At 45.0% G+C, this 26,030-nt stretch overlaps 3 protein-coding genes across 5 annotated transcripts in view; 1 reads left to right on the top strand and 2 right to left on the bottom strand.

Annotated features, from left to right (window-relative positions):
• CASKIN2 (CASK interacting protein 2) overlaps positions 1 to 26,030 on the bottom strand; it is a 648,645-nt gene that overhangs the window by 420,521 nt on the left and 202,094 nt on the right. The window lies entirely within an intron of this gene.
• Positions 33 to 20,826, bottom strand: ACOX1 (acyl-CoA oxidase 1). 2 transcript variants are annotated; one of them, XM_030962116.1, is made up of 14 exons: positions 20,622 to 20,826; positions 19,478 to 19,637; positions 13,885 to 14,045; positions 8,986 to 9,093; positions 8,384 to 8,503; positions 7,129 to 7,244; positions 6,770 to 6,939; positions 6,325 to 6,487; positions 5,362 to 5,552; positions 4,618 to 4,797; positions 3,893 to 3,998; positions 3,664 to 3,807; positions 2,690 to 2,896; positions 33 to 1,755 (listed from the first exon to the last, which is right to left on the bottom strand). In XM_030962116.1, the coding sequence occupies exons 1-14, from the start codon at positions 20,734 to 20,736 to the stop codon at positions 1,705 to 1,707; spliced, it is 1,992 nt and encodes a 663-aa protein (XP_030817976.1). In that variant the 5' UTR covers positions 20,737 to 20,826; the 3' UTR covers positions 33 to 1,704. The 2 variants fall into 2 exon arrangements, with proteins under 2 accessions (XP_030817976.1, XP_030817973.1); XM_030962113.1 differs by lacking the exon at positions 13,885 to 14,045 and adding an exon at positions 10,779 to 10,939.
• TEN1 (TEN1 subunit of CST complex) lies at positions 20,895 to 25,041 on the top strand. Of its 2 annotated transcripts, none has more exons than XM_030962140.1 (4): positions 20,895 to 20,924; positions 22,652 to 22,754; positions 22,875 to 23,032; positions 24,274 to 25,041. In XM_030962140.1, the coding sequence occupies exons 2-4, from the start codon at positions 22,669 to 22,671 to the stop codon at positions 24,411 to 24,413; spliced, it is 384 nt and encodes a 127-aa protein (XP_030818000.1). In that variant the 5' UTR covers positions 20,895 to 20,924; positions 22,652 to 22,668; the 3' UTR covers positions 24,414 to 25,041. The 2 variants fall into 2 exon arrangements, with proteins under 2 accessions (XP_030818000.1, XP_030818001.1); XM_030962141.1 differs by lacking the exon at positions 20,895 to 20,924 and adding an exon at positions 21,369 to 21,449.

The following is a 26,030-nucleotide window of genomic DNA, read 5'->3' as shown; positions in this document are numbered from 1 at the left end:
GAGATCCACTCAAGGCAGTGTGTGAAAAGACATTTTGTCTGAAAACACAATTTTGTAATTTATTAGATCTGTACACAGCTAGTGCTGTTCTCATTAGCATATTTTTAACCTTTTAACCTCCATGCCCCCTCCCCAGGCCAGCAGCCTGTTCCACTGGGCACAGGGAAGGCAGAGCCCTCAGCCTCCTCGGGCATCCTGAACTTCCACGGGACCTGAAACACTCGGCAGCCAAAAGGCAAGTTTGATTAGTTTATTTAAAATTAAACATTTCTTTCTGTTCAGCTACTGCACGTGGAGCCAAACCTTGTGTCTGATCATTGTTAGCGCCAGAAAACTGATTCAAAATTAGAGACTAACAGAGCCCAAAGCTGCAGAGAAGCAGCTTCTCAGGTGTTGCCTCAGAACTGCAGGATTTGGGTTCATGCTGAAGGTTTTAACAATTTTAAGCTGCCCTTCTCTAGTGTGAAAAGGTTTTATGGTTACTGGACAGAGTTAGTGGTGTGGAAAAGCAGCAATGATTTTGCTTGGTTGTAGTTGTGGTACTGATTTCCCTGGGCAGCAGGATGTTCTCCTCCAAGCTGAATTCTTCCTGTTCCATCAGACAGCACCGTGCAAGGCCCAAGTTGGTATCAAAACAAAATTAAGCAAATCAGAGAAAGCTCCTTGGAAATGCATGGGTAGGAAAAATAATAAAAATCTGGACACTTCACTTGGGATTGTCATTTTCTTGACAAATGCCTTTAAAAAGCCAGGACAACATCCCAGAAAAATCAGACGACCTGAGGATGTTGGTCAACTGATTTCTGCCCTCCAATACTGGCTTCATCATTCCAGGTCAAATTTGCAGTTTTTACCACTACATGTGGTGTCTTTTCCACCAAATCAACATAAGTAACATTTGTAAAGTGCTTTGAGATAGTGCTAGAAAATGCTAAGAGTGAAAAGAGGGGCAGAACATCTGTTATCAGCACCCAGCTGATTACTATGAGTTGGTTTTATCCTCCGAGCAGCATCACTGTGTTCTCCTTTGACCTCCTATTAACCAAGAGCTGGCACCAAGGAAAAAAGGAGTTTGTGCAGGGCAGTGAAAGAAGGAAAAAAGGAAAACAAAGGAAACACGAGGATTTCTTCTGGAAAGAGGCCTGAAGCAGAGCTCCAGAGAAGGATGGGTCTTTACTTCCCAGATCCATCAGGAAAACACACACAGACTCACATGCACAGAGCTCTGCAGGAGGCTTCACACAGCACAAACATTGGCCAAATGAGGAGAGAGGTGTGGCTAATTAAAAAAAAAAAAATCAAGACACTGATGCTTTTTTTGAGGGGAGGACATAACTGCTCACCAGAAGCTACTGCCTGAGGGCTGTCAACTATGTCATAGTGAAGCCCTGCCACCTTTTCCATCGACAGGAACTTCTCTCCAGTTAGCAGCTTCACAAAAACAATCCTTGTATAAATCCATAAAGCTTTCCCAGATTTTGAAAAGGTTAATTTTACCATTATAATTGCACTTTAAAAACAGGCATCAATCCCTACACACTCTCCCCAAACACCTCCTCACCTAAAAGAGGAAAGAAAGGCTACAATTATTCACTGTCCTACAGCTACAGGATTCAAAGGTTTGATTTAGGCACCTGAAGGAAGGGTGCAAACACTCACTTTTCAGGGCAGGGCAAGAGTGCATTTTAAAAAAACCTGCAGGCTTCACAGCTTGGCTTGCATTGGCTTCAGGTGTTTGTGGAAAGATTCATGAACCTGCAGGACAATGAGACAGAGGTTACAAGGTCAGGTTTGATCTTTGAAACAGTTTTACCTCCTCACATCTCGCAGTGTGTTTGTATACTAAGAATATTTGAATCAGAGGCACTTTGGAGATTTAAGAGCAGCCAGATAACTTCTGTATTTCAGGGTCTACATGATAGAAAGCATGAGGATATAAAAAACAGCTTGTCCACTACCTTTCTTTTAAGAAAGAAATGCAAGATTTACATCCATACAATTGTTTGGCATTTTAATTACAAGAAAACTGGTACAGGTTTCCTAAGGGGCTGTAATGAAGCTTCTAGGTCCCAGTGACTTCAGAAGTACAGAACACTGAGCAAGCTGGTTAAATCTGGGATTTAACTCCAGCTGCAGTCTCTGGCAGCCCATTGCAGGAGATACAGTCTGCCCTCATCGAATAAAGGCACCAGGAGACAGGATTTGCCATGCTGGCTGATGGAACAGGGACACTTCAGTTTATGTTAGCTCCAATCCTAGGCCAGATATACAACATCTGACACCCAAGTACTACAGGGGAGCAATTTATTTTCTCCTCCACTCACTGCTACGGCCTGAAGAGTGTAAGATTTGCCAGAAAATGGGCAAGGCTTCCACAGCTACTGTCACTAAGCAGAATCAACAGCAAGTGATAATTGCTTTTGAATTCACTGAGATGCTTCAGTTGTTTCTCTGTGGAGTGCACCATTTCCTCCCTCAACTGAGAAGCTCAAGAGATCCTACAGGGATGGATGGGAGAGACAACTACAGAGAGCAAACTAAAAGTAGGTTGTTAGTTTTGGTCTATTACTACTTGTGACTTTTCTCCCCCCTTCCTGAACTACCTGCTGAGATCACTGGAGCAGAATTAACAACCTTAAACTGAGTTATTTCTCTGGTCATGGGAGAAGAAGAAGAGAGGTTTCTTTACCTGTGTTTTGTTCAGTGGGGATTTCTTTGCCCACTCAAACATGTTCTCGTAGACGTTGCCGTCGTAGCGGCCGAGCACAGACCCCAGGTGGACATCATGGAAGTCAAAGGAGTCCACCAGTGCCACTGCATTGGGACGAATGACAGCCAGGAGCTCCTTCACGTGTTGGTTCACTTGGGTTATCTGGGCACTGCTCAAGATACCCGCCTTGAGAGGGGAGACAAGGATTACACAAGTCACAGATCCTTCCCTTCCCCAAGGTCTCACACAGGTCAGCTTTCCCACACACAACAATGCAAAAGCTCAGTTTTCTAAGTAATTAAATTGGCAATTTGCCACCATGCACAAGCAGTAGGAGATGCCCTCCATACTGCCCAGCTATTAAACCTGGATGGGAGATTCAATCTGTGAGTACCTGTGAGTTAAGTGCAGCTGCAAGTTTCCTTGGAGAATATGCATATAAGGGTATTAAATTGTGCCTGGCTTCAGGGACATTTTTTGTAAGCAGGAAAGCAGAAAATGGGAAGACAAAACATACCACATCTGCCAGAAGAGCAAACAAAACACTGCTGCACAAACTGACAGAATGAAGAGAAGAAAAGCAATGCCTGACAGTGTAAAGCCATTAAATGAAGGATGGGTTAGAATTTGGAGCACAAGATCCCCTTTCAGGGATATTAGCTGTGGAGCACATCTAACTGCAGCTCCTTTATTAATTCCTTATTTTTTAACACACAGCAGCTGGTCACCAACTGGAAACCATTTCAGCTAAACCTTGGCACACTCCTGGTTTCCATTTATCACAAGGGAAACCTGACAAGAGCCTTCCAGCAGACCTGCACTGCTAATGACCTTCTGACAACCAACAGCCAAGAACTTACACCTCTAACATCCACACAGCTTGGCATTTAAAGCACATTTGCAAGCAGTGAACCTGGCTTCAGAGATCTGGAGTGCTGGAGGAAGGCACCAACCTGCAGGAAGTCTCCTGCGTTCCTGCTGATGCCGAACAGGGCGTACAGGAGGCACAGCTCGGTCAGCACCGCGCGCACGGCGGCGTCACCCACCTCGGCCAGCTTGGCTGTGAACAGCTTCACCACCACATAGTGACAGTGGGCCTGCAGGAACCAAAGAGGGTCAGTCAGGGACACAGAAACATCAGGAGCTCTCACAGCACGTTTCTTTAGCAGGCATGGCACTGACCTCTGATGCCCGCACAAGATCAACAGAAGTTCTGTTCCAAGCATCCTCCTTGCTCTTTCTGTGGGTCAGCTCAGCTTGCAGATTCTTTGCTGCAGATTCTACAAGCCTGTTTCACATGAGGAAGAAAAACAGTTTACATAATAACACCACATTAACAGGATGACATACACTGAATTCATACATGTCAGTCATGGCACATGAGCTCAGAATTCTTCTCATGTGCCGTGAGTGAAGACAGTGACTGGAGTGACAAGTTGTGCCTCTGTAACACCAATAATCACTGCTGCAGCTACAACACAGCTACAGAGGGGTAAGAGGACTTCTGACAACACACATGTGGTCCTTCAATACCTACTCATAAGAAGGTGTCTGTTCTACTCTTCCACTTCCCTCACAATGAACTTTAATATCAGGACTGTTTCTCTACAGAGAGATCTCTGAGTAGTTTGGTATTTGTAAGTTTGAATATACTTTACACATAAATAAGATACATCCCAAAGGATTGGGGAGCAGAGTAACCAGGCTATGGGCAGGCTGTGAGCAGCCTCCTGCAGCCTCAAAGCCCTTAACCCTGACCCCAACCAGTAAAGTGTGTCACTTCCTGAAAGCAACACACGGATCAAAGTTTTGCCAGCCACACCTCGAGAACCCAGCACAAACAGGGCAGTCATCACCACCACCTCACCCAGTTTTTCTTGGCTCAGCCCTGGTCAGTGTGAGCTCACCGGGCAGCACGTGACTTGTAGGCCTCCACCAAGCTGGTGGGGTCGTTGATCCTCACGGTGACAGTCCTGGCAGCCACGTGCTGGGGCTGGATGCGCTGCCTGGAGAGGTCGTTCAGGTAGGACACCATGCCACTGACCTGCTGTCCAGAGGTCACCTGGGTGTAGCTTTTCATAAGGAACCTGAAAATAGAGACAGCAGATGGCAGCTCTTACTCATGAGCTCTTTGAATGGATAAAAGTCATCTCACTGAGGCTCAGGCCAGAAAGTTTATCTGTCAAAAATGGGGCAGGGGACAGAAACATGAGACCACTTTTGCTCATTACTTTGTCACCAAATTCACTGCAACCAGTCAAATAAAAGACTCCTCAACACCAATTTAGTATTAAGAAGGGCATCATTTATTACAGGTGTCTGGTTGCATGGGGGTAACTCCTCCTTGTGTGCATGTGATTTTTTACAAGTGTGTTGCTTACATACAGTCACTACATGCATATTATAATTAACTCATTACCATAAAACCCTCCCCAAGTTCCCAGATTGAGTCCTTGTTTTGGCTGTAGCTGCATTCCTAAGCCAGATGTCTCCCCCTTGTCTCCCAAGTGTCCTTGCTGGGATAGCAGATTCTGTTTCTCTGCTCAAAGTTACACAGACACAGTAGAAATCGAATTAACCCTTTTGGTACCAACTCCAGCCACAAGGACCGTGAGGAGAGGCTGGAACATGCCTGTGCAGAGCTCCCATACCTGGCAGTCTGCAGCATCATGACAGTGTTCTCCCCCTCGTAGGTGCAGGACGGGGTGAAGGTGACATAGATGTCAGGAATGCCACTGCAGCGGGAGTAGCCGTGCCCGCCGGACGCCATCCGACACTCCTCGATGCCAGCATTGGCAGTCCAGGAGGTGAACGCCTTCAGCCCCGCTGTCAGGGCGTGCAGCTGAGGGGAAACACCAAAGCCAGCTTTATTTTCCAGTCTTAGCTTGCACACATACATGTTAAGGACTGCAACTCCCAGAAAAAAAAAAGTGAAGTCAACACCATTCTTGCGCTGTTCCACAGGTTTTTGTTTTCCTTGAAGGAACTGTTTCCTGAGCCAAATATTTATATGAAAACTATTACAAATATTTATATGAAAATATAAATATATATAATAAAACTACTACAAATATTTATATGAAGATATAAAAATATTTATATTTCCTTGTACATGGAAAGACTTAAAGTACACCATTCCTTCTTCCCCTACACATTTTATGTACAAGACTGTTTTCAACTGCCCATTGTCATAAACCCTGACAAAAAATTAAAATTTTACAACCCTAACCCCTCACTATAGTACTGATACTTTGATCAACACACCTATTCTACCCTATGCACCTGGAAGAATAATTAAGAAGTTACAGCACAAGCACGAGACCAGTCTTAACTCCCAAACAGTACTCCATCATTCCTCGAAATGCACCTTTTGAATAAAAATATATTCCAGGTAGCTTTCTCACAGTGCATTACTCCCTGTTTTTTATAAAGTGCTAAATCAATAAAGCAAATAAATGTCACCAGCACATTCTGGACTGGGGGACTTTTGAAACTACAGAACTAGAAGACATCTCACGAGTGAAAACCAAAAAGGCTCAATACCTCTTTTTCCAAGCTGTAAAGAAACCTCACACAAATTCAACCAACACTCTGGTTTCCAGAGGACACAGTACCTCTGGCAGCTCACTGAGGTCCCCCTTGCTGATGTCCCCATTGATACGATGATAGGTGTCCTTTATGTAGGCTCCCACAAAATGGAAGGCGTATGCTGTTGCCAGCAGAGGAAAGAGTTTGTATTGCTGGGTCTGATAATCCAGGATCTGGGGTTCTGGTTCCCTGGAGCAAAACACAGATGAGTTAGCATGTCAGTGGTCCCATTTATCACTACTCTAAATAAGGTCACCATCTATCCAAGCCAGACTCTCTAACACCATCCAGCAAAAGCCTCTGGCAGGGGAGGACATTCCAAGAATGAAAGATTATGCACTCCCCAGGACAAACAGTGTTTTGAAACCATACTGAGTGCCAAAGCAAAGATCAGCCATGGCCCCCATTCCTCCCAGTAGTTCAGAATTTTCCCTCAGCAGTTTAGGCTGCTCTGGGTCCCCCTGCACTCACCCTGGCTTCAGCTCAGACTGGTGTCTGACGGCGCTGTAGCGGATGGCGATGGTGCAGGCCCGGGACAGCGAGCGAGCAGAGTCACCCACGATGAGGGAACGGATGAACACCATGGTCCCATAGGTCAGCTTGTCACTGACTGGTTTCACATAGGTGCCATCTGGTTCAACCTGCCAAATAGTAAAAGATTTTAAAAAATACAGCCTGTTGATTTGTGAAGTTTCCTCCCTTTCACATGTTCTAAACTCATCAAGCAGCATTTACAAGCCACCCACAATCCTTTTGGTGCAGTACTCAAGCTCACAGGAGCATTCAGCGTGCCCATTTCTAACAGCAGATGCTGAAGCTCACTGCTTTACCTGGGCATATTTCATCAGCATGTTTTCCCGAGGAATTCGGAAGTTGTCCATTTTCAGGTAGCCATTATCCATTTCATCATAGCCAAATTTGGGGCCAATGTCACCCACTGTGATACCTGCCACAGACAAAGCCACTTGCATTAAGAAATAGTAACTAAAAAGCACACAAGAGGTTCAAGCCTTCTCCAATAAGGAGATTGGTTAGTTTTCTAGCAAGTCCTGTTATGAGTAAGAGTTAACAGGGACCTTAATCTCTTTGAGGAAAAAGTGGTGTCCTGGTTTTGGCTGGGATAGAGTGAAATGATCTTCCCAGTGGCTGGTACAGTGCTGTGTTCTGGATTTAGCACAAGAACAATGTTGATAACACCCTGATGGTTCAGTTGTTGCTGAGCAGCACTTGCATCAGATCAAGGACTTTCTAATTTCCACACTGCCCCAACAGTGTGAGGCTGGGGGGACACAAGAAGCAGGCAGGTGACACAGCCAGGACAGCTGATCCCAGCTGGACAAAGGGATATTCCCCACCATGTGGTATCATGCTGAACAATAAAACTGGGTGAAGCCAGCTGGGGGGATGACAGCTCCCTGCTCAGGGACTGGCTGGGCATCAGTCAGCTGGTGCTGAGCAATCACACAGTGATCACCTGCTCTGCATATTCTATTATTATTGTTGTTGTTGTTAATGTTATTATTATTAATTTCCCTTCCTTTTCTGTCCTATTAAATTGTCTTTATCTCAGCCTACAAGTTTTACCTTTTTCACAACTCTTTCCCCCATCCCTCTGTGTGGAGAGAATGGCTGTGTGTGTTTAGCTGCCTGATGAGTTAAACCACAACAATTGGATATCAAAATATGGGAATCACCATAATTTCCATGCAGCCCTACTATCCACTCACTGCAGGAGCTGTCTCTAAAGTTCACCCAGCTCACTTCCAGATAAAGAGTGATGAAAGATCTTCCCCTATCAGAAAGCAGGATTGTGGAATGCATAGCTGGGAGACACTGGGGCAGAATCAAATCCCAAATTAAACTTCACTGGGGCAGAATCAAATCCCAAACTAAACTTCACATTGAAGGCCTGGTAGGAAAGATGATTTAGTGGTAGTTCAGTTGTAAGAAAGACTCATTTAAGCCCTGTGATCTACCAGCTGAATTCAGCTAACGAAATCAAGCCACGGACTTTAACAAGACACAGCAGCTGTATACAGCCAGAGAGAAAGATATGTAATGTACTCCCTGAGTGTGAACGTGTACCTGGCAGAGGTTCATGTGTGCCCAGCTGCCGGATGGGGACAATGAAGGCGTGCAGGCCTTTGCACTGGCCCTGGGTGTAGAGCTGAGCCAGGACGATGGCGTGGTTCGACGTCTTCCCAACTGCAACGGGAGCAGGACTCAGCACAGAAGCACAGTCAGACGCACTCACATACAGAGTCTTTCTTCTGAGATAAACTCATTACATCATGCTCTAGAAAACCAGACTGACCCCACTGGATGTCAACCCAATTCTACAGATCTATGAAAAAATGTTGCCCAAGTCAATGGAAGATGCACGACACAATTTTCTTGACTATAAAACACTGAGTCCTTGGCACACCCGTCAGTGAAGATGAAAGAACTATAAATAATTTGACACAACAATCAAAAATTACACCAAATCCACAGTGTGAATAGTTCTGAGCAACAGTCCAGAGCACACAATGTTTATCAGGCTCTGATAAGTCTGCTTGTTATGCGAGAGTGACTGGCTTTCAGCCAACTCTTTGGATCAACTTTCAGTCATCACTCTGCAGATATAACACACATAGCATCACCTCCCTGAGTTTCTCCATACATCTTCCAGATTTAGACACACTTACGTCCACCTGGCCACCACTTAATGGAGGTGACAGTGGGGCTGTTGAGGATGAACTCCTGTGTAGAGGGGTCGTAAGTGGCTGTTGTTTCCAGGCCCCGGAGATGAGTCCCTGGAAACAAGCAAACACATTGTTTTGGCAGGAAGTCAGTCACAAAACAGAGACAAGGACAGAACTGGGCAATGGAAAGTGGAACTCCAGTAGTAATGTTTGAATTTTAATTTTGCTTTTAGGTTGTATGTATAAAAAGCTAAATAGCAACAAATTAAGGAAGAACAAGTGAGGGTCAGACCACATTCTGGGACTGCCAATTCTCAGAAAACATTGATTTTTTTCCCCAGTGGTCTAAGACTAGTTTTCCAAGCACCTCCAGTCTGACACCTTTTTGCTATCACACACCAGAAGCCCTTTCTCATTCAAAATGTTCCACAGGAACACAATCACCTGAATTTCACTAAAATGCAAAATAAAACCATCCAGTTCTCAGCCACAAGAGAAAATAAACAGTGCCCATCCCCTCTCCATTCCCTCATCAAGCCTACATTCTCCTCACTTGATGGAGCTGATCTCCCAGAAGAGATCATCCATAGCTCCAAGGGAGCAAGTAATGGCATGTGTATGCCAGGTGCTGATGCAGGTAGATGAAGAGACTGCATAAAGATGGAGATAATTCCAGGAACAGTCTTTGTCTTCTTCCCCCAATGCTTCACTTCCCACACACCTGTCTCAGAGCAGTGGCACTGCCCCTGAATGCTTTCAAAACTCCCAAAATCACCAGGCCTACTTGCTTAAACTAAACAAGCTGTGAACACTCCTGAGTCTGGACTGACAGGGCAGGACAAGAGCTCCAAGAGGAAAAAGGAGATCACCTTGCAGCAGCCACGTTCCCAAAGCATGGAGGTAATGGCAGACTTCCACAGGCAGCTCAACACAGACTTACTCTGCTGGCAAAGGATCTTCAAACCTCACTAGTTGCAAGAGATTCTCCTCAGACTTGCAGTTACTTTCTGCTTCACACAGTCTCTACATTTCCCTTCAACACAAAGGTGAATCCCGCTCATTTTTAGAAAATAATTCTCATCTGCAACTCTGAGGTGACCAAAATTAAAGTTTCCCAAGGCAGAATATCCTCCCTTTGAAACTTGAATTAGAAGTGTTGCAATCACAATACTGCTGGAGTTATCAAAATCCATTTCAAAGCTTGAAAGCAAAGGAATAGCAACAAAAAACAAAGTCAACATGAGACAGAGAACTCAAAAAGCCCAATACATTTCACAGTCAGTTAAAAAGAACACATGGGAGTGAACTAAGGGGAAAAAGCTCCCCACAGAACATGAGCATTGGAACCAAGGTTAATCCTGAGGTGAACAAGCAACTCTTAATTTTTTGGCATCTCTTTCACTACCTCAAAGCTCTTCCTTTTGTCTTTACACTGAACAAATTAGAGCAAAGCAGAACTCCAACTGGAAAGAACAGCAAGTGTAAAATGAACAGATGCCACCAAACTGCCAGCACCAGTGATGGGCAGTAATGATACCGGTTTGAATGGCACAAGGAGCACCCAGGTGCTCAGTTATTGAGCTACAGACATCCAACCCTCCCTTCAGAGGAAGAGGGAAGCAGCACATGGCATAATGCTCTATTAACCCTTGCAGAGGCTGTCCACCTTTCCCTACAACCACAGCAGGCTGTGTAAAACTGTGGGACACACACACACTGCTCTACCCAGGCACGGGAATCCTCTGCACACAAAGGCATTCTCAGAAAGAGCATTTCATTTACTGAATGTACTGTACCATGGCCCATCTCAGTCTGGGCATAAGTGCCAATGATCTCCAGGTTCCAGGCAGGCATGAAGAAGCGATCCTGCTGCTCTGGGGTGGCCTGGGTGAGAAGAGTGGGGAGGAACATGCCCAGGTGAAGGTCCAGAGGCTCAGGCCGTCCGCGGTGAACAAAGCTGTGAAGAATTGTCACAGGATGGGAGCGTGAAGGGAATGTTATGGGAGGGAAGCAAGCATGGGGATTCATGGTGGAGATTCAGGAAGAGACAAAAAGAAAAAAAAATGATTCATGTGTCAATCAGAATTCAGCAAGTGTATTTCAGAGAGCCAGAGCACTGTCCTTTTCTCAGGCTGAGTAATAAGAAATTGCACTCACTTTGAAATAAACGTGCTGCAATGCATTTCTTTGTAATCTTGCAGAAAGTGCACCTGCAACATTCCCCTACTTTTGATGCACTATGATTGATTAAAAAAAGAAAAATCCAAACCAAAAGATGGACCAGACCTTCTGGTTTGAACATCAGAGCATCCCTAAGTTCAATGGGCTGAGGCAGTCAGCTGAGAATGTCAGTTTGTTGGAGATGTGATGTGGCTGAATGCAGTGTGCTTTCAACCAAATACAGAAAGTCCACTTTTTTGTTTGTTTGGTTGTTTTGTTTTTTTGTTTGTTTGTTTGTTTTGTTTTGAAGGTAGAACCCTGTGGAAGTCCCAGTTTATCCAGCTAAACAAGTTGGATTTTCAACAAACTTTACTTTTTTTAAAAAAGACAAATCCTAGCTGGCTGTACTATTTACTCTAATTTTTAAAAATTAAATATCAGACACAATTAGTGTACATGGCATTTCAAATCAACTCCCTTCAACTTCAGCTATTTTAAAAAACTTTTATCTTAAAAGGACAGTGCTCTGTATGTGTAAGTCAAAGTTACACATGAACAACTTGGGAAGAAAGCCAACATTTTTGAATTTGTAAATCACCAGCACAAATTATCTCAAATTAAACATATTTCAGTAGAATTACTTTTTCTCCATGTTCTGTCAAGCACCATTGTGAGGTAATTAAGTGGTCTATTTAAGTTTTTCAATATAAAGAATTAATTAATCATTAAATGTTAAAATATTGGCAGCTTTGAGTCTTAAAATAGTGGTGATAGATTGAGGACAAGTACCTCCATCTGGCTCCTTTATGTATGAAATAAATTTAATTTGACTTTAACAGGAATATATATATATATAAAAATATTTAAATTATATGCATTATGGGAAGAACACTGGTCTGAGCTTGGCTCAAACTCATCTGATATTCTTAGCAAAGTGATAACAATGCATTCTTGTGTTCTCTAAATACACATTAATATCAACTAGTTCTGTCCCTAGGTCTTCCTAAGAACTGCTTTTTGATATTCTCAGACTCCTATAAATAAATTAAACTATCTAATAAACCAGCAGCAAGGTTTTCTAAGCTTTCTGACTGCACAGTGACCAAGCCCAACAGGGGACTAATGGCCTACAAGGAATACCAAATTTAAGTGAGTTCAGTACTGGTGAGAAGTACTGAACAGCTACAGCTGACAGCCAAAGAATGACAAAAAAAAAAAAAAAAAAAAAAAAAAAAAAAGAAAAAAATCCTTATTTAGAAGCAGTAGTTATAAACCAGACAGAAACAGCACAGGATTTTCACTTTTTCACTGCTCCTTCTTGTTTCATTTTCAGCCCTGTGCTATTTATGTTTTTCTTTCTTTGATTTTTTTATTTTTTGAGAGAGAGAGGAGACTTCTTCACTATGAAAGAGGTTAATATCAACACAGGCTATCACACATATAGTCACCAAGATAAAACTGAGTAACTACCCATCCAGGCCAGAGTTCAATTCAATAATCCAGAGGTCTGCTTCCCCATCACCAGATTTTAAACATCAGGATTAAATTAAGCAAAGCTCAGTGATAATTACTGCAGCAGCTTCACTGATGGAATATCAGAAACTCAACAATCACAGTAGGAATGTCAGATGTTTGCATTTTAATTATTCAGCATAGAAAGTAGATCTACTTCACTGTATTCCATTTGGTGTTAAAAATACCAGTTTAACCATGAAACAACATGAGAACTATAAGGAAATCAACCATCACCAGGCAAGAAAGTGCAATGATCTAATGTGAAATCAGAAGTAAAACCAATCACTGCAGTGTGGATATGACTGATTTCAAGCAGCTGGTGTGAGAAAGCAAATAAGGCCAGCAGGCACTGATTGTTGCCATTCAGTTCTCTCTCAGCTTCTGGTGTTGAGCTGGGTTTGTTGAGCAGGACAGAGGACAGGGTTTCTTCCACTGAGTCTTCTACAAATGTTTCAGCAGCTGTAACTGAACAACCAGGCAGCTGGCATTGCCATCCAGCAGTGTCCAGATTGACACCTCAGATTTTCCCACTTCAGATGCCAGCACAAGCACTGGAGTCTCTGTTTGTTAACTATTCTTGCTGGTACTTAACAGCCATAATTCCAGGTTCTGGGCCAAGAGACTGTTTTTTGATCCATTAAATGTTTTTCCATTTGAAGCAGTGAAAGTTGCTTTCAACAGCAGCAGAATGGGATGGTTTTTTCTTTGTAAACAAGACCTTGCCAGGAAGCTGTACAGCTGCAGTGCAGCAGCATCTGCAAGAGAAGTGCCTGGGGCAAAGCATACCTGACTTTCAACCAGAACTCACAATCTCACCGTTCTCCACTGCTCCTGTAGGAATGCTCCTGACCTGTTTCTGCAGGCCAGCCATGCACTGAGGGCTCTGGCACACATGTCCCAAAATCAGGCAAAAGTAAAAGCCACAGTACTGTTCATTGACACAGACAACTGGTTCAGATTCTCAGGGCTTAGAACAACGTCCTCATTTCAAAACAAAGGTAACAACTATCCATGCAGAGATCAGCTAAGAGGTGCATTCTGGAAAAGACCAGAAGGAATCCTGGGATTGTCAGGATGTGAAATGAGGCGGCTGTCTGGCTACAGACATCAACCATTAACTGAGGAATTTTACCTTTCCCCCTTTTAGACTGACCCAGGGAACATGAAGAATTTACCCACTGGAGTTAGAGAAAAGAGGTTACCCATTCATCCCTGCAGGGAACTAACCATGTCCCATTTCGGTTTGAGCGTAGGTGCCAATTATCTTGACTTCACGGACCAGGGGCAGCCACTTCTCCTTCTGAGCAGCAGACGTTTGGGTCTCTATGGTTTTGTGAAACATGCTGAAGTGGAGACCCAAGGGTTCAGGAAAATTGCCCAAGCATGTTCTACAGGAGAGAAATAGAGGGATCTGGATCTCAGTCTTACTGTTACCATGAACCTGAAAGGCTTTTCCCCAATTGGAGCATAAGATGAGCAATCTCTGCCTCATTCAACCTTTTTTTTTTTTGTCCCACAAGCAACCTCCAAATGTGGAGGCATCAGAAGCAATGCTAATGGGGAAACAGATGTTTCTTCCAGGCATCTTCTTCACCCCATGAATCCTACTGTTGCTATGTAACTGGAAAAAATATTATTCTACAAAGGTTCATGAGGAACTTGAAACTAAGGACATGAAAACCAAAAGATTTTCTCCCCCATCCCTCAGGTTTTGTGGGAATAAATCCCACTGCTGCTGGTAGCCTACAACTAGGGCATTATTAGTTAGAAGAAATATGTATTAAAAATGAAAAGGTTTCTTTGGTGACTGAGTTCTTTTTGGACCAGCTCTGTATTGCCTACAGCTGCTTCTATCAGTTGTGTGATCTGGAACTCACCTTCAATTAAAGTTACCACTACAGTCTAGTGCTGGAGGGAATGGAAAGAAAAATCAGACATTTTGGGAGTGCTCCACCAAAGCAGAAGTTATTTCATGAAAGAAAACTCTAATCACCTAGTAGCCACAATACCAGGCAAAGTACATTCTCAATTAAAACATCTTCCCTTCTGCAGCTTGAACAGTTTCTTCATCTTCAATCTACTGTGAACAAATGTTTATTCCATCTAAACTCTAAGATAGAGGAGTTAAAAATGAGCCCTCTGCATGAATACCATAGGGGATGTTCTGCACATAGCTTGTCCATACAGCAGCATTTGTGACTGACATTTTGCACCATGCAGAGAGTAAATAATTGATAATTCAACAGCAGGTCCTGTACAGGCTGTGAAAACCAACCTTAGAGTGAGAGACAAAGCACCACTGGACTGCACGTTGCCTGTTTGAAATGAACAGCACTAAATGAGCCATGGATTTTTCCAGGAGCAAAAGTATTGTAATCAAGTAATCTAATGCTGGTGATTAATGTATGAACTGTGCTTTAAGCTGCTGTGGGTGCAGGTACAGTGTCTGAAGTTCCTGGAGTCGAGGCACACAGTTCTTTCACCAAAAATACTCTTGCCTACAGCAGCAGATGTTACCAAAGCTGGTGGTTTCAGGGTGACCAAGGGCTTAATAATGCTGCAAGGACATCAAGTCACAACTTTTTAACATTCTTGTGGTTTTCTAAGTAGGTCATTCTTTTAGCCCAGGACCTATACAGCAACAGCAGCACCCTTTTCTTCCTCACTGCCTGCAGCACAATTATTGTGCGCCTACTCTCTGGGCCCAAAAAGGACAAATCTGCAGGGAGAAAATGAGTGCTGACCTTGAAACATGAAGTTTCAGGGCTTGGGAAGAGCTTGAATGGGTCTTTGCATATTTTCAGCAGTCATTGAAAGAACTTGAGAAAAATGTGCAGCCCATGCTTTGCTGTCAGAAAAATCAGGTCAGACATTGCTTCTTTGAAGGTAATGCTCCAGGAAAACATCTCAGAAATCTTCTGAAAGGTCCCACCAGCAACTTTCACTGCCTATGAGGAAGTTTAATCAGAAGTGCCAGATATTTAATGATTACTATTACATTCTCTCACAGGAGGAAGACAACAGACATTCTGCAAGTGGATGCTTTAACACCACTGTGTCACGGTCATGATGTTTCTGTAGCCAATCATGCAGCATTTTAACAGCTTCTTGCATTAACTAAGCTCAAAATTAAATTACAGCAGAAACTGTTCATCTCGGCATATCCCACACTGAAGATTTAGGATTTCCTTAATGTGCCTTTTAACAACTTGAATGACAATGAGAGAGAATCCTGTTTTCCTCAAGACACAGGGCAAACAGAAGAGGTACCAGCTGTGAAGGGAGGAACAGGTTTTCTTCCCTTCTGTTTCTCTCTCTGAACTCTTACTGCTTCCTGTTACAATTTCAACACTTCCAGCACTTGGATTGGCTGTTCTCCAATTCTGTTCTCTGCAGTGTGCAACAGTTCAAATACTCTGCTCCAAGACTGATGGTGGCAGTGACCATCTGATCAATGCCCAGCTGCTCTGAGGTCAGCCTTGCTACAACAACCAGTGTCACAATGAGGCTGCAGCTCCAAGTGCACTTCTGGGAGAAGGCTGTGTAGTAATATGTGCTTTGGCAATACAGACCTTCCCAGATTTCACAGCACCCAGTGCCACCCACACAGAAAAAGGCATTTATGTGACAGGTGTGTCACTGTCTCAAGACAGAGGATGACAGAAGCAAAGCTGTGTGTTCAGAGGTTCCAAAAGCTACAGGAACAGCTGCAAAGCCATCCTCAGGCTGCAGAACTGGGTCACAGAACAGGGGCATTCACTTTACATTAGTCTGTGTGCAAACTTTGCTGCTTTGGGCAGTTTTTGAAGTTACTCTTTCAAGGATGAGCATGAAGGGTCATCCCAGGGGAGAGGGAAGGAGCAGGAGCTGTGTTTGACCTGTGCTGACTGGGCTTCAGAGCTAACAACTGCTCTGGCAATAAACTCCTGTTCCAGCTTTATCAAAGTAAGATCAAGCCAGACTCATTCACTCTGCATTAATTTAGCAGCGGCAAGTAGGGCCCATAGTAGAGTTTTTCTACTTTGGTTTGCTCAAAGGTCCTAATTTAGAGATGTAAGAACAAATTCCAACAGGGAAAGTGCACATTCATGCAATGCTTATGAGCACAGGAATCATCTGGTGACCAGCAGCTTTCAGATCTTCTCTTCTTCTGTGACCCAGTTTGTCTCAACTGTTTTTCACTTCTTTGTTTAATCCCATTTTCCTCAATGAAAGTTAATTAAAGTTGGAGGTGAATTAAAACTGAGCAGCTTGCTCTCTTCCAAGAGCGTTGGAGCATTACACCAGAAACATTTCCCATTTTTCATGCTGACTTACATTGTGCTGCAGTTAGACTGTAAAAGAAATCTGAAATATTGGCACTTTTTGGCTGATGGCCTTCAAAGCTGTAGTCACAACAGCTGCAACTGCAGTGTTGACATAGAAGAATTACTACATGAAAGGCAATTAAGTATATTTAATAGAGCCTCTTATGATTTGGAGTCCAACAAAGCCCTTTGGAAACAGGAAGGAGGAGCATTCACTTGAACATGTCACAGCAGCAGCAGCAATTGTTTAAGTATATCTTCAGGGCAGTCAAGGAAGCAGCATTTCTCCTCACCTACTCATAAATCAAGCTATAAAGTCAGTGAGTCATGTGCAAAGCTACTTAGAGATGTTCTGGCACTTTAGGAAAGCTACAGGAAAAAATTCTTTAAAATTGCATATGTAAATCTGTCCCTGCCTTTTGGGGATAACTGACAAAATTTCTTAAGCTTCCATAAGTAGAAATGTCAATCACAATAAATACAACTTGACATCTCAATCAAGGATGTCAGTCTATTTCATAAACTTCTTTTGAGGCATGTTGCAACACCATATCCATTCAGTTTTCAGTTTGGAAAAATGAATAAGCCCAAACACACTTTCTCCAGGTCAGCTTTTGCACTAATGAAGTAATTTCCAGTTAGCACCAATTAGTATGTTTGGATATGGGACAGAAATAAACATAATTTTGTCAGTTGGGTGCAGTTCACTAAATTTAAAAAAATCTTTAACGCTGGTGGGAAAGTGGGGACAGATGTTAAAATGCAAATGAAATCAAAGGATGAAAAAATAATCCTTTCATTTAATCAATTTTTTAAGCAGCAGCAAGGCCACATTGTCCCTTGCCAGCAGCACAGATTATAGTAGTCATTTCAGAATTTCAACAATGTACAGTTCTTAGAGCAAACACACTTCACCTGTAGGCAAGAAGTTTATGCACTGCTCTTCATTCTGTTACACGTTATTACAGAATAAATATGGTATACAAAATAAATAAAAAATGGCAAGTACAGTCAGTCTACAGTAACTGCAATTATATTTTGAAATCCTGAATGGTGGCAATTAGATTTTACCTTGGAAAAAAGTAAGCCTTTTTTATTATTTCTGTTGGTTTTGGACTGTGAATTCTGACTAGTCACACCTGACCATTCATGCCATGTTAGATATGGAGGGACTATTTGGTATCTGTATGAAATATTTATTACACCTTCATTCACTTAACAATTGCTGACTCCAAAGTAAGCTTATGGAAAGACAAAACTAGAATCTCTCATTTGACTACTTCAGAAAAGTCTGTTTTCATATAATATTGTCACTTAATAATGCTACAAAAAGACAGAAAATTTGTTAAAATTTTCCATCTGATAGATTGGATAGACTTTGCTGAATTTTCTCTGTAGAAATAAACAAATAAATGAAGAAACTTCCCCATCACTTTCAATAAACATTGTGTAGGAAAAAAAAAATTTAACTTTGGCTGTGCAGCACCTGAATAATCTCTACTGTCACTGAACTTGTTCCCTGTTATCACTGTCCATCAGTGATGATTTTTGAATTATTTACATTACTTGCATGAGAACTTTCATGACACAGGTCAGTGCAGACCAGTTTCTCTGGAAGTAAAACCACAGTGGACAAGATGACTTCAATTTCCTAGTGCCAAGGGTCATGACCTGGGGCTCATGACAGCTTTTCTACAAAATCAGTCAGAGGAGGCTTGTGGTTCATTATTTAATGTGCCAGAGGATATATCCATGGGATTACAACAGATTTTTAGATCTGTGTAACTTTTCTGTTATCAGTTTCTGTTTGATTAAATCAGAAAGAGTTTAACAGAACTAGGGGGAGAAATACATCAAAATCAGGAACTGAGTTCTAATTTCTTCTGGAAGGAATGAAAACTCACATGTAAAGGCAGTCTTATTTTCATTAACTTGATCCAAAGGTGGTACTATCAGATAAACCAAAGGTCAGGTACAACAAAAAGCCTCTGTGTCAAAGAGAACCTCTGGAGCTTAGAGGAGGGAGCCAGAACAGACAGTGATACACAAGAACTTATAAACCATCTTGGAATAGTTTCAAGTATCTCTGCAATGTGACTTTATTGGGTCCAAGTGCAAAGTGAAGTAATCAGCTTTTAGAGATTTCATTAGAAGCTGCAAACTCATCAGATCTATTCAGATTCAAAGTAATTCAGTATGATTTTTTTATTCCTTTTGGGGAAAAAAATCTGACTTAAAGTTCTGTTTTTTAGTTTCTGCACCACACATACAGAACAGCATTAATGTTCTGTATGTTAATTGTTAATGTTGCATTTGTCTTAAAAAAAACCCTAAGAAAACACAACATTCAGGAATTCAGGGTTTCATCTGAAATTCACTGAAGCCAGACTCGAGTGGGCTTTTATACAGGTCTTGAGCTTCCTTTAGACAACAAACATAGGAAAAAGACAACAACCCTAGCATCCTTGGTGCTGACTGAAGTACAAGAAGCAACTCTGGATCTTTTCAGGTACCTTTTAAACCAGTAGATCTCCTCGGGATCTGCAATTCCATATTCCCTTAGCTTCATCACCATCAAGGAGCTTTTCCTGATGGCTTGCTCATAGCGCTGGCTACGGGACAGGAAGTTCAAATCCTCGTGCTGGAAGTCGGGGTCATTAAGAACTAAGGCCTCTGGGGACAGAACAGGAGAGGAAAACAAACTCAGTTTCCACAAACCCCAGCAGGGAGTGAGCAACGACCCAGCATTTTATCTGCTCTACCTCAAGGTACAGGTATCAAAAAATTGAAAATAAAATGAGAGGTTAGCAAAATGAGAATGAAATCAAAGCTCTTTGAGAGCTGCTGGCACTCTCATTCCACACATAAACCCCATTTACAGTTCAAAGCTCTCTGGACTTGGCAGGAGGGCAATTCACTGATGTAAGACCAGCGGGCCCCTCAGCAACAGGCCCAGAGGCTCAGGCAGCCTTGTGAACTCTGAACCCCACGTAACTCCAGCAGAAGGGCACGGTCATTATTCCCCCTGTGCCAACTGGAAAACAAAGTGCCCAGAGAGCACAGACTTTCTGTGCACAGCGAAGTTTCACAACAGCAGCCTCTGACAGTCCCAGCCCAGGGAAGAGCCTGGACGTAGCTCATTAATCTCTCATAACCACATCGTGCTGGTTGACAAACAGATGACATTTGTATTGTTGGGCAAGAGCATGCTAGGAAGGAAAAAGGAGGGGACAGAGCCCAAGAGAAGCCGCCGCTGACCCTCTGGAGGAAGGGCAAACAGAGCAGTAAAAGGACACTGCTCTATCAGGGCCACCCTATATACTTTCTGAGGGGAGGGGGACCAGGGACGTAACACAGCTCCCGTTCCTCTCTAACCCCCCCTTTCACCGTCCCTCCACCTGCAAACCCTCTCCTCACAGCTTTCTCCCCTCCTTGGGGTCTCCCCTCTCCACAAAAGCTCCTCCACACCCTCTCCCGTCCCACGACCCCCTCACAACTCCGCGGCTCCTCACCCCGTTACCCCCGCCCTGTATCCCGCTCTCCCTGGGTCTCCCCACCACGCAGCCTCTCCCCTTCCCACCCCGCATCCCCTCCTCCCGCTCCGAGCCCTGACCGGGGCTGTCTCTCCCCGTGCCCGCGGCCCGGGCCCTCCCTCACCGATCTCCTTGCGGCGGCGGGTGCGCTCAGGGCCGCCGTCTAGGATATGGGTGAGCAGCTCGGGCTGGAAGGTGGCGGCGGCGCGCTCCCTCCGCAGGTCCGCGTTCACCGACATCGCGGCGGCGGCGGCGGCTCTGCCCGATCCCAATCTCAATCCCAGTCCCGATCCCGATCCCGATTCCTTCCCGTCCCCACCGCGCCGGTCCCGCCCCCGCGTGACGTCACTGCCGCGACGCCACGTGGTTCCCGAGCACGCGGGCCGCTGCCCGTGCCCGCCCTTCCCGCGGCGGCGATGGCGGAGCGGTGAGCGCGCGTTCGGTGTGCGGGGAGCGGTGCCTTAAATCGCGCTGTGTGTGCATGGAGCCGCGCTGGGAGAGCGCCCGGCGTCGGCATGGAGTAGCTAATTAAATAAACAGCTCATTAAGTGCCGTTTGCGGGCTGCGTTTGTGCATGCGTTAGGTACGGTGTTGATAATGCTGTGGATCTGCGTGTAAAGGGCTGCGCTTGGGGCAGGGCCTGCCTCAAATCTCTCTGCAAGGTCCTGCAGTGGAGCTGGCGCATGCATTCGGTAGCGCATTGGGTGGGCACAGGGTGTGTGGTGATTGGGGTATGGCTTTTACAACCCAAGTGACTCCATACGTTAAAAGTGCATGAAATGCGCGGTGAGCGTCTTGCATCCCTGGCTGATCCACCTTGCTGCACAGTGGGATACAGGAGGAAAACCCGAGCGGTACAGGACAGCCTTTGCCCTTCTGGAGGTGCAGAATTGCCGCTGCTTTTTGAATGTTAGGTGCGGCGGGGATGCACGGAGCTGCAGAGGGCGAGGAGGTGGGTTAGGACCCTGCCAGAGGGGTTTTCCAGCGCAGGGGTTTTCTGGGTGTCCACAGCCTGGCATGGGACTGTGGGGCCGCAGGCCAAGAGGGAGGCATGTGCAGAGATGGGGTAAGCCGGGATCGCCCTGGTTTCCCCAGCCTCCCACAGAGTCCTCCGTGGGGCATTTTGCAAGGTGGCAACACCGTGAGCAATGCGTGGGGTGGGGAAGGGACACCAAGCATTAAAGCAACAGCACGTGTGTCAGCTCACTGTCCCCTCGGGTGAGTAATCGGTGTTGGGGGTCCTTGAATGCCCAGCGATGGACCCACTTGTGTGAGTGGCAGGAGTCCCTGCCTGGGCTGTTGTGCAGCTCTTGGGGTCCTCCACAGAGAAGAAAAAAGATAAAAAGAAAAAAAAATGAGAGAGAGAGAAAAGCAGTAAATGAGACATGGAAACATCCAAACACAGCCTGCAAGGGAGATCAGCCGGAAAATGCCAAAAAAAACACCTCAGGGCACAGCCAGGAGCCAGGCTATGGCATTGACTGGGCAGGCTTAGAACTTTGCTGAAGCTGCTTTGCATTCCTGCATTTCTGTGTGCTCTGTGCTGTGGCTGACTCGCCTGTGCCAGCCCTGCTTCACCGCAGGCACTCCCAGGAGGTCCCACCGGAACCTTGCCTTGGAATTAATCCTTCTCACTCCTCACTGTCTGCTAAACCCTGCCAGACTTCTGACGAAACTAGGCTGGCTTGGATCCAGTTTATTGTTCTCCAGCTGCAGGATCTGACACTGCCAGCACTTTTTTATGTTGCAGTAAGGGAACAGGCTTGGGATCATTCCTTAAGTCTTGCTGCATAGTACTCTGTCACCCCAGCAGCTGAGGCTATGCCACAGTCTCTGAACTGCTCAGTCACCATTCTCCCCACTTCCTGAACCTTTCTCAACTCATCCATAGCCTGGGGGAGACCCAGAGGACCTGGTGAGCTGCCTGTAGTTCATGCTGGGTTGTGTGGGACTGTGCAGCTCCTCTTTGTGCCAGGATGCCCTGAGCCTGGCACACGCAGTGAGCTGCATTAGGACTCAGCAGGGAAGCTGTGAAGCTCTTGCAGCCCCCTGGATGGTGGAACCTGGGCAAGGAAGGAGTTGAAGGGCAGTGTCACATACAGTGTGGATCAGGTACTGGAGAAGCATGGAGTCAGACCCTTTGCTTTACTGCAGGTCAGCCATTGTGTGAGATGCTGCCAAGTGCTGGTGTCTATTACTTCCCTTGGGAGATCAACAGCTCGGTCCCTGAGGGGAAGACACTGAGGACATTTGGCAGGTGAGAAGGGTACCCTGCTCTCTTTGCAGGCCAGGCCTTTCCTTCACTGACTGAACACCCCTTTTTTGGTTTGTAATTGGGTTTCTGCACAGCTGAGCTTCCCAAATTGATCATTCCCAGGTTATGCTGCTATGACCTGGCCCGATCTGAAGCCATTCTCACCATGCAGCACAACTCAACTCAGTACCAGGTCTGTGTTGACACCAAGTTTGTGGAGCCATTCCAAGCTCAAGTGGGATCTTCCTACATGGTCCTGGGAGAGGCTGAACACAGGGAAGGTAAATGCTCTGGGAACTGGTGCCCTTTGCTGCTCTTCATGGTACATCAGCTGTTTTGGGGCTCCCTGAGTCACTGAGGGCAGCCTGGACCTAGGCTCCTCTCGTGCAGCTCCTCCATCACACGAGCGTGTGGTTCAAGGTGGGAGCAGCCTGTCTGTCCCCACTGGCCATGAGAAGAGCCACCCTTATCTTGGTGAAAATCTGGTCCTCTGGCACAGATTTTTTTAGAAACAGGAAGCATTTCAGCCACATTGCTGGGCTTGTGAAACCTATGCTGAAAAGCCTTCTAGAATCACTGCCAGCCACCACACCGACTGTCTTCACCCCAAACGTGGCAGATTGCAGCAATACCTCATTGCAAGTGACTGGGTTGGTCTTTGCCATCCTTGAAAGGCTCTAATAATATATTATCCCTGCCCTCAGACATGTGAGGAATGCAGGCAGACTGTGTCATGCAGGGCACCCTGTTGTCCTTTCCTGGGGTGCCCTGTGTTCCAGCTGCTTGGTGCTTTGTGTGGGGAGCTGATCTGAGCTGAGCCATGGCATGGTGAAACAAATTCTTTGTTATCTTGGCCACACCTGATAAAAAGCATTCACATTCATGCCATAGAAGTCCTCAGCGGCATGTGGAAAGCCACACTTCACGTGGCCTCTGGAGAGTGACCTGCTAAGCCACTGCTGCAAAATTCCTTTAGAAAATTGTTATTTCAGTGATCCCAGCCTAGGAGGGAGTTGGCCCCATTTGGCAGGGGTGGAAGGGGAGCAGACTGAGCTGGTGGCTGTGTCACCAAGACTCTGTCACAAAGATTTGGCCCCTTCTGTGCAGCTCCATGTTGCCACTTGAATGCCACCAATGAATTGTTGGTTGCACTCAGCTTTGAGCATCTTCTAAGCCCTCTTGTCTGCACAGGGGTATTCAGAAATGAGCTCAGACCCATCACTGCTGCTTTTCAGCCCAGGAAAACCAAAATGCATCCAGCCACAAAGTAGACAGATGGCAGGCACTGGTACTGTTCCCCGGTGCAAGGGGAGTGCAGTGTCAGTCACCAGCATTTTGTAGCCATCAGGGCAGAGGGAAAGCACATCACTGAATTAAGCTGCTCCTGCTGCTCACATCAGTGGCAGCACGCAGCCAGACTGGTCTCCTGAAGTTCTCAGGCTATGATTATTTGCCCAGCTTGAGTCATATGTTGCCTGAGGGAACTCTCTGTCTCCAAGCTGCTCTGTTTTCCTTTCTCCAGAAACTTCCAGTCCTGTGGTAAAAGCACGAATATTGACCTGCGTGGAAGGAATGAATGCGGCCCTGCTAGAACAAGCCATACAGGAGCAGAGGAAATACTTCAGTGAGAGGCAGGAGCAGACGGAAAGCAGCACATCCTGACAGCAGCCCTGAGACCAGCCACACGCTGGTCCTTGCACTGCCATTTGCAACAAATATGTTAAAAGTCAATTAGGAGGTGTGTTTGCTGCAGCAAACAGCAAAGTCACTGAGCAGGGAAACATTTGAAGACTGAGTCAATGTGTGTGACTGTGGGCTGTCCATTCCTGCCCCAGTTGTCATGACTGAAAATAGCTCTGGGAAGCAGGTTTGTTGTTTGCTTGAAAGGGTGGTTAAGGAAAGGGAACACTTGGTTTACACTGCTTCTTTCATAATGCACAACATGAAGAAGTCAGAAGAAGTCTCTGAATCTGGAGTTAAGCAGCTCACCTTTGGCAGATGGGGGAAAAGGGCATTAACACAAAGTTCATTAGCCCTGCCTGGCTGTGGGCCCATGAGTGCCTGTGTTGGGGTACCCTGACTCAGCTGCCACACAGGAACATTCCTGGCAGAATGCTCACCTATCTGGACTGACCAAAGAAACAAGAACAAAGAGTCACTATTTTCAGTTGTACCTGCCTCTTTAGGTAGGAAGAACTAGTATCTAAGGGGAGGATTAATTCTAATTCTAAAATAAATATTTGCAGTAGCCTGAGTACTTGACTTTCTTCCTTGACACAACTAAGTTTAAGAGACCTTAAATCACTATTTTTGAAGTATCTAAAGATTTTTATTGAAATTTTCCTAAATAAAGATGAAAAAAGAAGGCAGCCTCTCTTTTATTGATTAAATCCCTCTTTCTTGCCAAGTCAGATGTGTTAGGCCCTGCATAAACCCTATAGATGATGTAAGAAAATTCAGTTTTCCTCCTCCTAAGTACTGGGTGTGTATGGAAGTGGCTGGCTTTAAAAAAGTTGCGAAAAAAGGAGATGAAGTTACATCAGAGCCACTCTGGTTGAAGAACATAGTGCCAGGCCCACACAGCTATATTAAACCATTGACAAAAGGATGGAACATTGCTAATATCACATGAGAATCAAATGTTTGTGCAAGGGAGAGAAGACTCTCCTGTACTGTGGAAATCCCCAAATTTGGAGTGAGCCGTGCCTGTGGTTTGCAGGGGATTGCAGCCATCTCCAGCCTTTTTTGTTTGCACTCAAGATTTTGAGCTGCTGGCTCAGCAATGGGTTAAATCAGCCTTTTTTTGGGTCACCTAAAAGTTGGAGTCTTCCCTGTGGACCCACACAGCTGCAATGCCCATGTCCACCCAGAGCCATGGAGCCCCCAAGTCGTCCAGATGAAATTCCCTTTGCCTCTGCCTTTCCTGATGCCACAATAAATAAAGATTATTTTAATCTCGTCCTCTGCCAGCTATCAAGTCAATGATTAATTCCCCCTCAAGGACATTGTCCAAAAGGCTGACTGAGCAGCACAACCCATGTTGGGAGGTTGAAGGGACAATTGTGCAAGACAAAATAAAAGGGGGAAAAAAAGACAAAAAATAAAAAACCTCCACACACAACACAAAAAACCCCAACAAAAAAATCCCCACAAAAAACCCTGTCAAAAAACCAAAAACCAAACCAAAACAAAAAAAACACAACCAAAAAACCCCAACCCCACAAAAAAAAACAAACCAAAAACCCCACACCAAAACCTCCCGCTCCCCCTCCAAACCAG

The sequence above is a fragment of the Camarhynchus parvulus genome, chromosome 18, assembly GCF_901933205.1.
Source record: "Camarhynchus parvulus chromosome 18, STF_HiC, whole genome shotgun sequence".
In the NCBI taxonomy this organism is placed as follows: Eukaryota; Metazoa; Chordata; class Aves; order Passeriformes; family Thraupidae; genus Camarhynchus; species Camarhynchus parvulus.
The sequence above is the reverse complement of the archived record's forward strand: the minus strand, read 5'-3'. Positions and strand labels throughout refer to the sequence as shown.

What these genes read in the sequence shown, in the direction of transcription:
- TEN1 (XM_030962140.1), top strand. Translation starts at nt 22,669, where the DNA reads ATGCTGCCAAGTGCTGGTGTCTATTACTTCCCTTGGGAGATCAACAGC. An exon ending in ACACTGAGGACATTTGGCAG is followed by an intron (nt 22,755 to 22,874) that starts GTGAGAAGGGTA and finishes GATCATTCCCAG; the next exon opens with GTTATGCTGCTATGACCTGG. An exon ending in AGAGGCTGAACACAGGGAAG is followed by an intron (nt 23,033 to 24,273) that starts GTAAATGCTCTG and finishes TCCTTTCTCCAG; the next exon opens with AAACTTCCAGTCCTGTGGTA.
- ACOX1 (XM_030962116.1), bottom strand. Translation starts at nt 20,736, where the DNA reads ATGTCGGTGAACGCGGACCTGCGGAGGGAGCGCGCCGCCGCCACCTTC. An exon ending in CCGCCGCCGCAAGGAGATCG is followed by an intron (nt 19,638 to 20,621) that starts GTGAGGGAGGGC and finishes TTCTGTCCCCAG; the next exon opens with AGGCCTTAGTTCTTAATGAC. An exon ending in CACACATGAACCTCTGCCAG is followed by an intron (nt 7,245 to 8,383) that starts GTACACGTTCAC and finishes TGTCTGTGGCAG; the next exon opens with GTATCACAGTGGGTGACATT.